This window comes from Amphiprion ocellaris, chromosome 18, assembly GCF_022539595.1.
Source record: "Amphiprion ocellaris isolate individual 3 ecotype Okinawa chromosome 18, ASM2253959v1, whole genome shotgun sequence".
NCBI classification, from domain to species: Eukaryota; Metazoa; Chordata; class Actinopteri; family Pomacentridae; genus Amphiprion; species Amphiprion ocellaris.
In genome coordinates this window covers 6,258,783-6,273,495 of record NC_072783.1, presented here as the reverse complement: position 1 = coordinate 6,273,495, position 14,713 = coordinate 6,258,783, and the positions used below count along the sequence as shown (strand labels likewise).

The 14,713-nt window shown below is 44.8% G+C and overlaps 1 protein-coding gene across 2 annotated transcripts; it reads left to right on the top strand.

Annotated features, from left to right (window-relative positions):
- Positions 1–661: 661 nt before the first annotated feature.
- dpysl4 (dihydropyrimidinase like 4) lies at positions 662–14,700 on the top strand. 2 transcript variants are annotated; one of them, XM_035945943.2, is made up of 15 exons: positions 662–934; positions 4,159–4,247; positions 4,340–4,524; positions 5,342–5,506; positions 7,154–7,215; positions 7,600–7,680; positions 7,919–7,987; positions 8,118–8,238; positions 8,319–8,475; positions 9,195–9,336; positions 10,060–10,144; positions 10,256–10,341; positions 10,427–10,606; positions 11,200–11,365; positions 11,637–14,700. In XM_035945943.2, exons 1-15 carry the CDS (start codon positions 677–679, stop codon positions 11,726–11,728), a joined length of 1,938 nt encoding a protein of 645 aa, XP_035801836.2. In that variant the 5' UTR covers positions 662–676; the 3' UTR covers positions 11,729–14,700. The 2 variants fall into 2 exon arrangements, with proteins under 2 accessions (XP_035801836.2, XP_023121004.2); XM_023265236.3 differs by lacking the exon at positions 662–934 and adding an exon at positions 3,220–3,354.
- Positions 14,701–14,713: the final 13 nt, after the last annotated feature.

Below are 14,713 nucleotides of genomic sequence, written 5' to 3'. Positions count from 1 at the left end.
AGTTCCAGTTCATCTGGAACACCTGAGCTCTGGTTGGAGGTCATGAACCTTCTCAGAAGTCTTTGTCATGGTGCCCGTTGCTGCTAAACTCCCACAATGCTCTCTGCTTTAACATGAACTGTAGTCTGAGTGACGCCTCCTCTGGTCTCTACAGGATTAAACAGGAAGAAGCTCCACCTGCTGGAACAACCAGGAACTACAGCTGATCTACATTTACTGACATCCAAACAGGTTTTCTATGTCTGTTGGAGCTTGTGGAGTCTCAGGAACAACAAGGTTCCTGTTCAGGAAGTAATGTTCTGTAGCATAAACACTGATGTAATAACTTTAATGTATTTGAAGTGTGTATTATCAGGAAATATTATCAGATTGGGAATATTAAATGAGTTGGACCAGGACTTCACTAGTTGAAGCTGATCTTCATTCTTCTTCAGATTAGTTTTTTTGCTCTCATCTTGCAGCTTCATCGTGTTTCTTCTCCTCTTCCTCCCTCTCAGTGTCAGTTTGAGGTCATGTTTCCTCCCCCTCATTGGCCTCCTTTTTCCTCCTCCTCCTCCTGTCTTCTCATTTATGGCCTGAGGTCTTTAGCCAACCGGCCTCTTCCTCCTCCTCCTCCTCCTCCTCCTCCTCCTCCTCTTCCTCTGCAGCTCCTCTCAGATCATCACTTCTCTCCATCATGTCTGAGAGGAGGTTTTCTCAGGAGGACGACTGCTCCTCTCTGCTGTCTCGGCTGGGCTCTGACTCTCCTCGTCCTCGGATGAAGTATGGAGGGATGTTCTGCAACGTGGAAGGAGCCTTCGAAAACAAGACCCTGAACTTTGAGTCCTTCAGTCCGCAGACGCAGCGACGCCGAGCCGCTCGGACCAGAACCGATGGAGGCCAGACGGTGGTCTATCCGTCTGGACACGCCCAGGAAAACTACGGCAAGAGAGAGGTACAGTCTCATCAGTTTACCATGCAGCTGGAAAACCAAACTCCCTATAATCCTGATGAGCATCACCAGAATCAGACTACAGCTGGAAATGTCCTGTAGTCATTAATGTCTGTTTTCTATCAGCTGAAATAGTTTTTATTCAGTGATTGTCAACATTAGAAAAGCTGCTGTAAGACGGAACTCAGTAACACTTGGGATCCACAAAAATACTGAACACAAATGTCTGTGTTCATCTGTGAATTCAGAAAACTTTAATCAGATTACGTTCAGCCAAATCAAAGGTATTTTAATAAACTGAAGATGGAGGAAGAGACTCTAAACTGGTTGAGTTCAAATTAAACACAGAATGAGCGTCAACTTTAAAAACACTGTTCTTAAAGGTCGATCTATATGATCCATCAACTCAACAGAGTGCTGGGAACAAATTCTCAAGAATACTCTAGAGGCTTAGGACTGTTTGGTGCAGCTGGAATGTTGTCTGACTGTTGCCTGCTTGTTGACTGGTTGTTGCCTGGTTGTTGCCTGATTGTTGTATAACTGTTGCCTGCTTGTTGTCTAATTGTTACCTGCTTGTTGCCTGCTTGTTGACTGGTTGTGGTCTGGTTATTGACTGGCTGCTGCCTGGTTGTTGCCTTCTTGTTGACTGGTTGTTGCCTGGTTATTGACTGGTTGTTGACTGGTTCTTGTCTGGTTGTTGCCTGTTTGTTGACTGGTTGTTGCCTGGTTGTTGTCTAATTGTTGACTAGTTGTTGCCTGGTTGTTGACTGGTTTTTGCCTGGTTGTTGTCTAATTGCTGACTAGTTGTTGACTGGTTGTTGACTGGTTGTTGCCTGGTTGTTGCCTGGTTGTTGTCTAATTGTTGACTAGTTGTTGCCTGGTTGTTGACTGGTTGTTGACTGGTTGTTGCCTGGTTGTTGACTGGTTGTTGCCTGGTTGTTGTCTAATTGTTGACTAGTTGTTGCCTGGTTGTTGACTGGTTGTTGACTGGTTGTTGCCTGGTTGTTGTCTAATTGTTGACTGGTTGTTGCCTGGTTATTGACTGGTTGTTGCCTGGTTGCTGTCTAATTGTCGACTAGTTGTTGCCTGCTTGTTGCCTGGTTGTTGCCTGGTTATTGACTGGTTGTTGCCTGGCTACTGACTGGTTGTTGACTAGTTGTTGCCTGGTTGTTGTATAATTGTTGACTGGTTGTTGCCTGGTTGTTGACTGATTGTTGACTGGTTGTTGCCTGGCTGTAGCCTGGTTGTTGTCTAATTGTTGCCTGGTTGTTGACTGGTTGTTGCCTGGTTATTGACTGATTGTTGACTGGTTGTTGACTAGTTGTTGCCTGGTTGTTGTCTAATTGTTGCCTGGTTGTTGACTGGTTGTTGCCTGGTTACTGACTGATTGTTGACTGGTTGTTGACTAGTTGTTCCTGGTTGTTGTCTAATTGTTGCCTGGTTGTTGTCTGTTTGTTGACTGATTGTTGTCTAATTGTTGACTGCTTCTTGCCTGGTTTTGGTTTTGCTGCCGGATGAAGGGTTCCAGCTGGAGTTCAGATTCTGAGTTTCCGTCACCTGCTGGGACGGCAGGGATAAATGTTCTGGTTCTGGTTCTGGTTCTGCTGTTTAATGATTCATAAACTCTTCAGCAGCAGATCAGTTTCCATCTAGACCCTCTAACATTCAGAAAAACTTCTCTGAACTCTTCAGCTGCTGCATCTGCAGACAAACATCCGTTTTCATGGAGTTTTTCTAAAAATCTCAGTGCAGCTGCAGTCTACAGTGAACTAACATCAAAGATAGAATTATAGTCCGAGGATAGAGGAGAGAAAAACTCTGATTAAAACACGCTGATTTAAAGACTTCCCTCTGGATTTATGCTGAACCTTTAGTTGGTCTGAAGAATGAATGTTTTCATGTTTTCTGATGAAAACACAAGCACAACAAAAACACAACAAATACAGCAAACACAGCAACCACAATAAACACAACAGACACAACAAAAACACAATAAACACAACAGACACATCAAACACAACAAACACAAACACAACAGACGACAAAAATGCACAGCAAACACAACAAACAAACAACAAACACAATAAAAACACAGCACTGTGTGAGAAAACATTCCTTTCATGTTAAATTAAATACTCTACAGTGTTCTGTTCCATGTGTAGGATTCTGAATGCAGTAATTTCATATGTGGTGAAGTATTTCAGTACTTCAGTGTTGCTCTGAATGCAGTATTTCAGAACTATTGAAGGCTTTTATTTTGAAACTCCACGCCGGCAGATGTTTGAGGGGCGACGGGGCGACGTCAGAAGTGACATCATCAACAATAGCTGCTGTGTGAGCGCGCGTGCGAGCGGATCAATCAGCCGATCGCGAATCGATCAAGGATGTCGTTCCAAAACAAGAAGAGCAGCACGAGACCCGCGGTAGGTCCCACCGAGCCAAACCGAACCGAGCCGGGCAGAGCCGAGCCGGTGCTCCCGGGAGGGAGGATGCTGCAGCTCCGCCTGTCAATCACCGCCGTTTAGAGGCTGAGAGCGGGAGGACCGGGCCGGACCGGGCCGAACTGAGCCGCAGAGCCCGGAGCAGGACAGCTGCTGCGTCCCCGACCTGGTTCGGTCCGGCTCGGCTCGGCTCCGCTCCGCTCCTCTGCAGCATGCTGACCGGTTTCACAGTCATGACGCTTTACGGTGCAGCGGTGCGTTCAGGAGCGGTGGGACGTTTCAGCTCCGCCCAGAATCTAACCCGGTTTAAAATTCTGACCCACTTCACAGACTGGTCCTATCAGAACCCAGACTGACAGGTCACCTGACTTCACCCGTGACATCATCAGTCTAACTGTTCTGATCAATAAAACCGATGAAGTGTTTTAAACAGCTGGTGTGTGGGTTCAGGAGACGCTGCAGCTGAAAAACAGATTTAATTATTACAGGTTGTCTAAAGTTTGTATGTAAATCTGCAGATGAGGAGTTGTCCTTTAAAATCAATCGTTAGCGTTAACGTCTGTCTGAACCTCGGGGCTGAATGTTGGTTCTGTAATTCCAGATCCAGACGGTTCACCTGGAATCAGAACTTTTTAAAAAGCTGTAAACCGTCAGCAGGGTCTGATTCTTGTTCTGAATTCACTGTGTTCTGTTGTTGGTCCCATAAAACCACAGGAGCTGAAATGAAGCCGACATTTTAGCAACTTCAGGTTTTTATTGTGCACTTCACTTCCTGTCTGTCTCCAGGGCGACCGTCTGGTCATCAAAGGAGGAAAGGTGGTGAATGACGACCAGTCGTTCTACGCAGACGTCTACATTGAGGATGGGACCATCAAGTAAATCTATCTAATCAATAATCACTCTGTTTGAGCTGAGCATGAACACCTGTCCTCCAGGTGTGTTAGAGCTGCTGTCCTGTCCTCATCAGACAGATCGGCGAGAACCTGATCGTCCCGCCCGGCGTGAAGACTGTGGACGCCTACGGTCAGCTGGTGATCCCCGGAGGCATCGACGCCAACACCAGCCTGCACGCCCCGCAGAAAGGCCTGAACCCAGCCGATGACTTCTACCACGGAACCAGAGCCGCCCTGTCCGGAGGAACCACCACCATCAGTACGTGATCAATAACCAATACAGAGCACCACCAGTCACTGATCAATAATCTATCAGAACAGTTCACTGATCAATAATCAATACAGAGCACCATCAGTCATTGATCAATAATCAATACAGAGCACCATCAGTCACTGATCAATAATCGATCAGAACAGTTCACTGATCAATAATCAATACAGAGCACCATCAGTCACTGATCAATAATCAATACAGAGCACCATCAGTCACTGATCAATAATCGATCAGAACAGTTCACTGATCAATAATCAATACAGAGCACCATCAGTCACTGATCAATAATCAATACAGAGCACCATCAGTCACTGATCAATAATCGATCAGAACAGTTCACTGATCAATAATCAATACAGAGCACCATCAGTCACTGATCAATAATCAATACAGAGCACCATCAGTCACTGATCAATAATCGATCAGAACAGTTCACTGATCAATAATCAATACAGAGCACCATCAGTCACTGATCAATAATCGATCAGAACAGTTCACTGATCAATAATCAATACAGAGCACCATCAGTCACTGATCAATAATCAATACAGAGCACCATCAGTCACTGATCAATAATCGATCAGAACAGTTCGCTGATCAATAATCAATACAGAGCACCATCAGTCACTGATCAATAATCAATACAGAGCACCATCAGTCATTGATCAATAATCAATACAGAGCACCATCAGTCACTGATCAATAATCAATACAGAGCACCATCAGTCACTGATCAATAATCTATCAGTCAGTGATCAATAATCAATACTAATCAGTATTGATTGTGCTGCTTGTGTTGCAGTGGACCACGTGTTGGTGGAACCAGGGACTAGTTTACTGTCTGCCTTTGATCAGTGGAAGGAGACGGCAGAGCAGCGGGCGTGCTGCGACTTCTCCCTCCACCTGGACATCACCCGCTGGCATGAAGGGCTGTATGAGGAGCTGGAGACACTGGTCAAAGATAAAGGTCAGATCAATAATCAATAATCAATAACCCGCTGGCATGAAGGGCTGTATGAGGAGCTGGAGACGCTGGTCAAAGATAAAGGTCAGATCAATAATCAATAATCAATAACCCGCTGGCATGAAGGGCTGTATGAGGAGCTGGAGACACTGGTCAAAGATAAAGGTCAGATCAATAATCAATAATCAATAACCTGCTGGCATGAAGGGCTGTATGAGGAGCTGGAGACGCTGGTCAAAGATAAAGGTCAGATCAATAATCAATAATCAATAACCCGCTGGCATGAAGGGCTGTATGAGGAGCTGGAGACACTGGTCAAAGATAAAGGTCAGATCAATAATCAATAATCAATAACCTGCTGGCATGAAGGGCTGTATGAGGAGCTGGAGACGCTGGTCAAAGATAAAGTTCAGATCAATAATCAATAATCAATAACTTGCTGGCATGAAGGGCTGTATGAGGAGCTGGAGACGCTGGTCAAAGATAAAGGTCAGATCAATAATCAATAATCAATAACCTGCTGGCATGAAGGGCTGTATGAGGAGCTGGAGACGCTGGTCAAAGATAAAGGTCAGATCAATAATCAATAATCAATAACCCGCTGGCATGAAGGGCTGTATGAGGAGCTGGAGACGCTGGTCAAAGATAAAGGTCAGATCAGTAATCAATAATCAATAACCCGCTGGCATGAAGGGCTGTATGAGGAGCTGGAGACACTGGTCAAAGATAAAGGTCAGATCAATAATCAATAATCAGTAAGGGTAAAGGTCAGATCACGATCAGTAACCAGGAACCTATAGTACTCTGTATTAGCTCCAGTATTTTGTGTACTCCTGAGTATTACTGCAGTACTGTGTGTATTCCTGAGTATTACTGCAGTACTGTGTGTATTCCTGAGTATTTCTGCAGTACTGTGTGGACTCCTGAGTATTACTGCAGTACTGTGTATAGTGCTCGGTATTACTGCAGTACTGTGTGTACTCCTGGGTATGACTGCAGTACTGTGTGTACTCCTGAATATTACTGCAGTACGGTATGTATTCCTCAGTAAAACTGCAGTACTGTGTGTACTCCTGGGTATGACTGCATTACTGTGTATAGTCCTGAGCATTACTACAGTACTGTGTGTACTCCTGGGTATTACTGCAGTACTGTGTGTAGTCCTGAGTATTACTGCCGCACAGTGTATAGTCCTGAGTATTACTGCAGTACTGTGTGTACTCCTGGGTATTACTGCAGTACTGTGTGTAGTCCTGAGTATCACTGCAGTACTGTGTATAGTCCTGAGTATTACTGCAGTACTGTGTGTACTCCTGGGTATTACTGCAGTACTGTGTGTACTCCTGGGTATTACTGCAGTATTGTGTATAGTCCTGAGTATTACTGCAGTGCTGTGTACTCCTGAGTATGTCTGCAGTACTGTGTATAGTACTGAGTATTACTGCAGTACTGTGTGCATTCCTGAGCATTACTGCAGTACTTTGTATTGTCCTGAATATTACTGCAGTACTGTGTGTATTCCTGAGTATGACTGCAGTACTGTGTATAGTACTGAGTATTACTGTAGTACTGTGTGTACTCCTGAGTATTTCTGCAGTACTGTGTATAGTCCTGAGTATTACTGCAGTACTGTGTGTTTTTGTATTTCAGGTGTGAACTCCTTTCTCTTCTTCATGGCCTACAAAGATAAATTCCAGAGCTCTGACTCCCAGGTGACCCACAGATAAATTTTGTTGTTTGTAGGTTGTGACGCGTGTTGTTGTTTTTAGGTTGTGATGTGTGTTGTTGTTGTTGTTTGTAGGTTGTGATGTGTGTTGTTGTCCTTGTTCGTAGGTTGTGCCATGTGTTGTCGTTTGTAGGTTGTGACATGTGTTGTTGTTTGTAGGTTGTGACGTGTTGTTGTTTGTAGGTTGTGACGTGTGTTGTTGGTTTAAATTTGTTTTTCTTGTTGATTGTTGCCACTGTTTGTTTTTCCTTGTTTATTGTTGTTGTTTGTCATTGTTGTTTGTTTATTGATGGTTTTGTTTGTTGCTGTTTTTATTGTTTCTGGTTTGTTGTTTATAAATGTTGTTTATCTTGTTTGTTCATGGTCTCAGCTCTACGAGGCGTTTGGGGTTCTTCGGGATCTCGGAGCGATCGCACAGGTCCACGCTGAGAACGGTGACATCATCGATGAGGTAATCAAGCCTGACCAATGAGGCGGGAGCTTTCGATAATTAATACTGTTGATTAACAATAAAGAAACAGAAGTTTCTTGTTTCATTTTAGAGCCTCAGCCAGTTTAAACTGGTTTAACGGGTATAATATGGTATTACCTGGTGTAAACAGGTTAAACTGGTTTAACTGGTATAATATGGTATGACCTGGTGTAAACAGGTTAAACTGGTTTAACTGGTATAAACGTTTGCATTTCAGGAGCAGAAGAAGCTTCTGTGTCTCGGCATCACTGGACCTGAAGGACATGTTTTATCTCACCCTGAAGAGGTACGTGTACTGGAGACGCACCTGAGGCACACCTGAGACACACCTTAGATGCACTTGTATCACACCTTACATTCACCTGTACCATACCTGAGATTCACCTGTGTGATGTGTGTGTTGCGTTGTGTCTCAGGTGGAGACGGAGGCGGTGTATCGGGCCATCACCATTGCCAAACAGGCCAACTGCCCCCTGTACATCACCAAGGTGATGAGTAAATCTGCTGCTGATGTCATCGCTAAAGCCAGGAAGAAAGGTAACATCATGATCCCCACCTATACCATCATCATCCTGCCCTGAGTGCTGCACCTCAAACTGGTACCCTTCTGTCCTCAGGTATGGTGGTGTACGGGGAACCAATCACAGCCAGCCTGGCTACTGACGGCTCTCACTATTGGTCCAAAGACTGGGCCACAGCTGCTGCCTTCGTCATGAGCCCACCCCTCAACCCGGACCCTTCAACTCCGCAGTATCTGACCTCCCTTTTAGCATGGTTAGCATTCACATTTCTGTTAGCATGGTTAGGATTCATCTCTCTGTTAGCATGGTTCGCATTCACCTCCCTGTTAGCGTGGTTAGCATTCACCTCCGTGTTAGCGTGGTTAGCATTCACCTCCCTGTTAGCATGGTTAGCATTCACCTCCCTGTTAGCGTGGTTAGCATTCACCTCCCTGTTAGCATGGTTAGCATTCACCTCTCTGTTAGCGTGATTTGCATTCGCTTCTCTGTTAGCGTGGTTAGCATTCACCTCCCTGTTAGCATGGTTAGCATTCAACTCCCTGCTAGCACGGTTAACATTCACTTCTCTGTTAGCACAGTTAGTATTCACCTCCCTGTTAGCACGGTTAGCATTCACCTCCCTGTTAGCATGGTTAGCATTCATACACTGCAAGGATGTAATAAAGTGTAAAATGGTGCCAGAACTTCTCCCAGTCCCATAAACAGCCGCGGTGTAAAATGAGCCCAGTAATATCTAGTAATATCCAGTAATATACAGTACTGAGTGCTGCAGCCTACAGAGGGCATATGAACACACAGAGGGAACGTACAGATGCTTACCTGACTGATGTCCTAATTGCAGCTAGTGTAACAGTGGGCTATGGTTAGTGTCTCTGGATACTAGCATGTTAGCAGAGCAAGAAGTCGCAGGTGTGTGAGGAGCGAGTCTCAGGTGTGTGAGGAGGGAGTCTCAGGTGTGTGTGTGTTTTGCAGTGGGGACCTCCAGGTGACCTCCAGTGCTCAGGCCAGCTTCTCCACTGCTCAGAAAGCTGTTGGTAAAGACGACTTCACTTTGATCCCGGAGGGAACCAACGGCGTTGAGGAGAGGATGTCGGTGGTCTGGGACAGAGCTGTGGTGAGACAACAGGACAGGCTGACCAACCGGCCAATCGCAGCCTCCTCTCAGTCACATGGTTGCATCCAACAGTCTGCAGTGTTTCTGTGTTTTATTGTCCAGTCTGAGTGTCCTTCTGGTCTCTGTCCAGCCACTGGGTATCTCTATCTCTCTGTGTCTTTTTATCTCTTTGTCTTTCTGTATCTCTGTCTCTCTATGTCTCTCTATGTCTTTTTGTCTCTGTGTTTCTTTGTGTCTCTTTGTCTCTGTGTCTGTATGTCTTTCTGTGTCTCTTTGTCTCTCTGTTTCTCTTTGTCTCTGTGTCTCTATGTCTCTCTGTGTCTTTTTGTCTCTTTGTTTCTCTGTGTCTCTTTGTCTTTCTGTGTTTCTCTGTGTCTCTTTTTCTCTGTGTCTGTGTCTGTATGTCTCTCTGTGTCTCTTTGTCTCTGTGTTTTTTTGCCTTTGTCTCTTTGTCTCTGTGTTTTTTTGCCTTTGTCTCTTTGTCTTTCTGTGTCTCTGTGTCTCTCTGTGTCTTTTTGTCTCTTTGTTTCTCTGTGTCTCTTTGTCTTTCTGTGTTTCTCTGTGTCTCTTTGTGTCTCTTTGTCGCTGTATCTTTTTGTCTTTTGTCTCTGTGTGTTTCTCTGTCTCTATGTCTCTCTGTGTCTCTACCGTCAGTCAAACAGAGGCGGACAACCGGAGACATTACAGATGATTCATGATGTGTCCTTTGTTGTGTCTCTGCAGTCGACGGGGAAGATGGATGAGAATGAGTTTGTTGCTGTAACGAGCACCAACGCGGCTAAACTCTTCAACATGTATCCTCGTAAAGGTGATACACGGTGTCCCGAAGACAGATAACACAGTAGGACAGAGGACAGAAACCCTTCCTGTCCTCTGCATGTCAGTTCCCTCAGCAGTAACCCACCGTCTCTGTGTTCAGGACGGATCGCCGTCGGATCGGACGCCGACGTCGTCATCTGGAACCCGAAGGAAACACGAACTGTTTCTGCAAAGTCTCATAACCTGGTAACAACCTATCTCTAACCCTACCCCTCTGGTCAGTCTGTCCATCCATAACTGATCATCACCACCAACCATCTTCTGTCTGCAGACGCTGGAGGTCAACATCCTGGAGGGTCTGGAGCTTCGAGGCGTCGCATCACTGGTGATCAGTGCCGGCCGAGTCGTCCTGGAGGACGGAAAACTTAGCGTCACAGAAGGTTCCGGACGCTTCGTTCCCAGAAAGGCATTTCCAGACACCGTCTATAAGAGGATCAAAGCCCGCAGCAAGGTAGCGAACAGGTTAACCTCTGACAATTAACCAGCTAACCAGAGCTAACTAAAGCTAACCTCTGACAATTAACCAGCTAACCAGAGCTAACAAGAGCTAACCTCTGACAATTAACCAGCTAACCAGAGCTAACCAGAGCTAACCTCTGACAATTAACCAGCTAACCAGAGCTAACCTGCAGGGTAACTGAACCATCTAACCAGGTATCCAGTTGGTTGTTTAACTGGTGATTAGTGGTATCAGGTTGGTAACCAGTAACAGATTAGTTGTTTACAGCTGGAGGTCAACATGTAAAACCTTTAGTTGTAGTCTGATTGATAACCTGATTAACAATTAACAGCTGGTTGATTGATTACATATCTGATTGATAGCCTGATTAACAATTAACAGCTGGCTGATTGATTACATATCTGATTGATAGCCTGATTAACAATTAACAGCTGGCTGATTGATTACATATCTGATTGATAACCTGAGTGATCATTTTTTGAATCCAGGTCATATCGATGAAGTAATTGATGAATAGATCAATAAATATTAATAATATAGAATAATTTTGGAGGGTCTCAGATGTTTCTGTCTCCTTGTCTCAGATGGCCGAGGCTCGCGGCGTTCCACGTGGAAACTATGATGGTCCGGTCCATGATGTCATCAGTATGACCAAATCGGTCCCGCCCACTCCGACCACCAGGGGGCCCCCCTGTCCAAAAACCCAGCCTGGTCCCCGAAACCTCCACCAATCAGGATTCACCCTGGCTGGTAGGAACACACAAACATGTGTGCAGTATTCTGATCAGTCACCTGATCATTAAAGTGATGTGGTGCATTGTGGGTAAACATACAGCAGCTAAATGAAGAAGAAGAAGACTGTCATAAAGGCAGCAAAAACACAGCGGCCCCCCTGAGCTCCCTTCACACAACTGAAATAACAAATAAAATGAAATAGAATAAGAAATAAAATAAAAATAATTAAAGATAAATCCTGAGGAGAGCCTCTGATAATGAACTCTGTTCTTCTTTTTGTGTCCAGGAGCTCAGATCGACGACCACATCCCTCGCCGCTCGGCTCAGAGGATTGTAGCGCCTCCTGGTGGTCGGTCCAACATCACGTCTTTATCATAAAGAGTCAAAGAGTGGCTTCAGTTTGTTCTGAAGTTCCTGCGTTCCTACCAACAGCTGAATCTTAGTACAGTGGTACTGTAGTTAGTGCTGAATGTTAAAACTTGGTGTTCTCAATCTTCTCAGAAATCCAACTTTACTGAATAACATTTGATCGTGTCCTTCCTAAAACTCGTCCTCATGTCTGTCAGCTCTGACAGTAGTCATAGTAGTGATAGTAGTAGAAGTACAACCATGTTTCCTTTCACCTGACTGTACCATCGGTTCACCTGTCACACCTCTCCAGGTGTTTCTCTCTGACAGCTGGAAACATCCTCGTCTTTCCATGAACTCTGTGTGCTCGTTGTGAATTAGATCCACTGAAGTCGGTCTGGAATAGGACCTGATCGAGTCAATCAATCAGTATTGTTTGATCAGCTTTGTCTCTGAGTCAGATTGACGCTGTGGATGGTGCTAATAAATCCAGTGTAGCCTGCTAGTAGCAATCCCTTCAAACCACGCCCCCTACAGGAAGTAAACACACTGACCCCGCCCCCACAAGTGTGAAATGCTGATGTCATCGTCACAGAAATAGCTAATCATGGATTTATTAATGAGCCTACTGCACATGCTCACTACAGCTTGTGATGTCCATCATTCCTTCATCAGTTTTTACAGTTTCCATGAATTAAAGGCCTTTTTTAGTCATTAATCAGCGCGGATCCGAGACCTTTTAAAGAAAGTAACACTGTTACTGCTCTTTAACAGCTGATCTCCGGGAGGCGCTGTACGATCGGATCCAAGTGGAAGACATCAATAACATCGACCACAACCTCTGACCTTTGACGACCCTAAAACTGACCTGTTTTTAGCCTGTGATGTCACAGTTGTCTCCTCCAATAGCTAGCCTCCTATGACCACTGATTTTTACTGGTGTGTTTGGTTTCTAAAGAATTCACGATCATTTTGTATTTTTTACAGTTTTTGTATCCTGGAGTTGTTAGCATTAGCATAATGTTAGCATTAGCATAGTGTTAGCATCAGTGTAGTATTAGCATAGTGTTAGTATTAGCATAGTGTTAGCATAGCGTCCATGCAGCCACCAGCAGCCATGTTGGTGCTTCGCTGCTGCTATAGTAACATGTTGTTAGAGGATGTGATGGAGAACAGACAGTGTACATCAGCAGAGTACAGCCAAGTGATTCTAAACTTTATGCCCCCACAGTAATCAGATTACTTCTAGTTCTGGTATCAGATTACAAACTACAGTTCAGATTCTATATTACATTCAGGCTCCACAGCAGGAACTCAGAGGAACTAAGGTGAGGTTCTTTGGTTCCTCCTTCAGTTGTCCTCATGGAGGAAACCAGAGTCCACTCATTTGTGCTCACATCTTCTCACATTCTTCTGTTTTCTTCAGCTGCTCTTTGCTGGAGGGGTTGTGTTGCTCTACCTTTCTCTGGAGAACACCTCAAAGGTTCTGCTGGCTTCAGGACTCACACTGTCCAGGTCCTGGTTCCACTTGGTTCTAGTGGAGAAGCTCTGTTGTGATGTTGTTCTTTGGATGTTCTCCTGCTGGAATGTTCCTCTTCTGCATCTGGTCAGCCAGTATTCTGGTTCATCCTCAGACCTTCATGCTGCATCTAGAAATGTCTTCAACACCTTCTGACGTCATGCAACCGCAGATCATCACACTCCCACCTCCATGCTTCACTGTCAGGACTATGCATCCACTGTGGTAGTCCTGGTCAGGTTCTCACTTAACATCTGGACTCCATCTGAGCCCAACTCATTGATCTTCATCTGACCAAAGAATGTTCTCCATCATCCATCAGGCTTCTTTTCATGTTCTTCAGCAAACTTTCATCTGGAAGTTTAGTTCTGAGCAGCAACCAGGTTTAGTTCTTGTCCTCCGTCCATAGAGGTTGATGTTCGGAAGGTTTCTTCACACTATCTGATCTTCACACTAACTCTGGTTTCCATTGAGAACCCCTGAGCCCAGTCTGAAGCAGCTGCTGTCTGTTTTTACAGATGGATGGAGGAAGTAGTTCACTGTCTGTGGAGTCATTTTAGGAGCTCTGATTAGTGGTACTATGACTCCTTCTGTACCTCCTGATTAGTGGTACTATGACTCCTTCTGTACCTCATGATTAGTGGTACTGTGACTCCTCAGATTTTTCTCTTCTTCTGTTTAGTTCTTTTCCATGTGGAGCCATGATTTAGATGTAGATAGACCCAGTCCATAGGTCCAGAACTGAAAATGTTCTGCTGTTTTCAGCTTATTTTAGAACCCTGTTCATCAGTTAGACTAATTGGAATCACAGCTGGACTCAGTTTGGTTCTTTTGAGTTTCTAATCTGGCTTTATAAGTCTTTGGTAAAGGATTTGTATGTGCCCTAAACATTTAGTGACACCTCTTCTTGTCGTTCTCTCTGAGTCATATGGTCAGACTGATTCCACATGAAGCTATAGCAGCTAGCTTAGCTTAGCTGACAGAAAACAGGGGAAATAGCTAGCTTAGCTTGGATTAAAGACTGGAAACATGGAAACAGCTAGCTTAGCTTAGCTTAAAGACTAGAAACAGGGAAGCAGCTAGCTTAGCTTAGCTTGAAGACTGGTAACATGGAAACAGCTAGCTTAGCTTGAAGACTGGAAACAGGGAAGCAGCTAGCTTAGCTTAGCTTAAAGACTGGAAACAGGGAAGCAGCTAGCTTAGCTTAGCTTAAAGACTGAAAACATGGAAACAGCTAGCTTAGCTTAGCTTAAAGACTGGAAACACCTGGCTACAGCTGGATCCAACATGGCGGTGGTGCTTTTTCTGTACTCTCAGATGCACTGGAGCCAAAATGGAGGGCATGAGCTCTTTGTGCTAGCCTGGCAGTGTGTACAGAGGGTGTTGCCATGGCGACAGTGCTTCTGTTGTTGTTCCTGTGGTGAATGTAAAAGTTCTTCATGTTGTGATGAAAGCTGCATGAATAAACTGAAGAGAAACACAACAGAGTGAGATGT

What these genes read in the sequence shown, in the direction of transcription:
- dpysl4 (XM_035945943.2), top strand. Translation starts at nt 677, where the DNA reads ATGTCTGAGAGGAGGTTTTCTCAGGAGGACGACTGCTCCTCTCTGCTG. An exon ending in TGGTCTGGGACAGAGCTGTG is followed by an intron (nt 9,337 to 10,059) that starts GTGAGACAACAG and finishes GTGTCTCTGCAG; the next exon opens with TCGACGGGGAAGATGGATGA. An exon ending in ATCAGGATTCACCCTGGCTG is followed by an intron (nt 11,366 to 11,636) that starts GTAGGAACACAC and finishes TTTTGTGTCCAG; the next exon opens with GAGCTCAGATCGACGACCAC.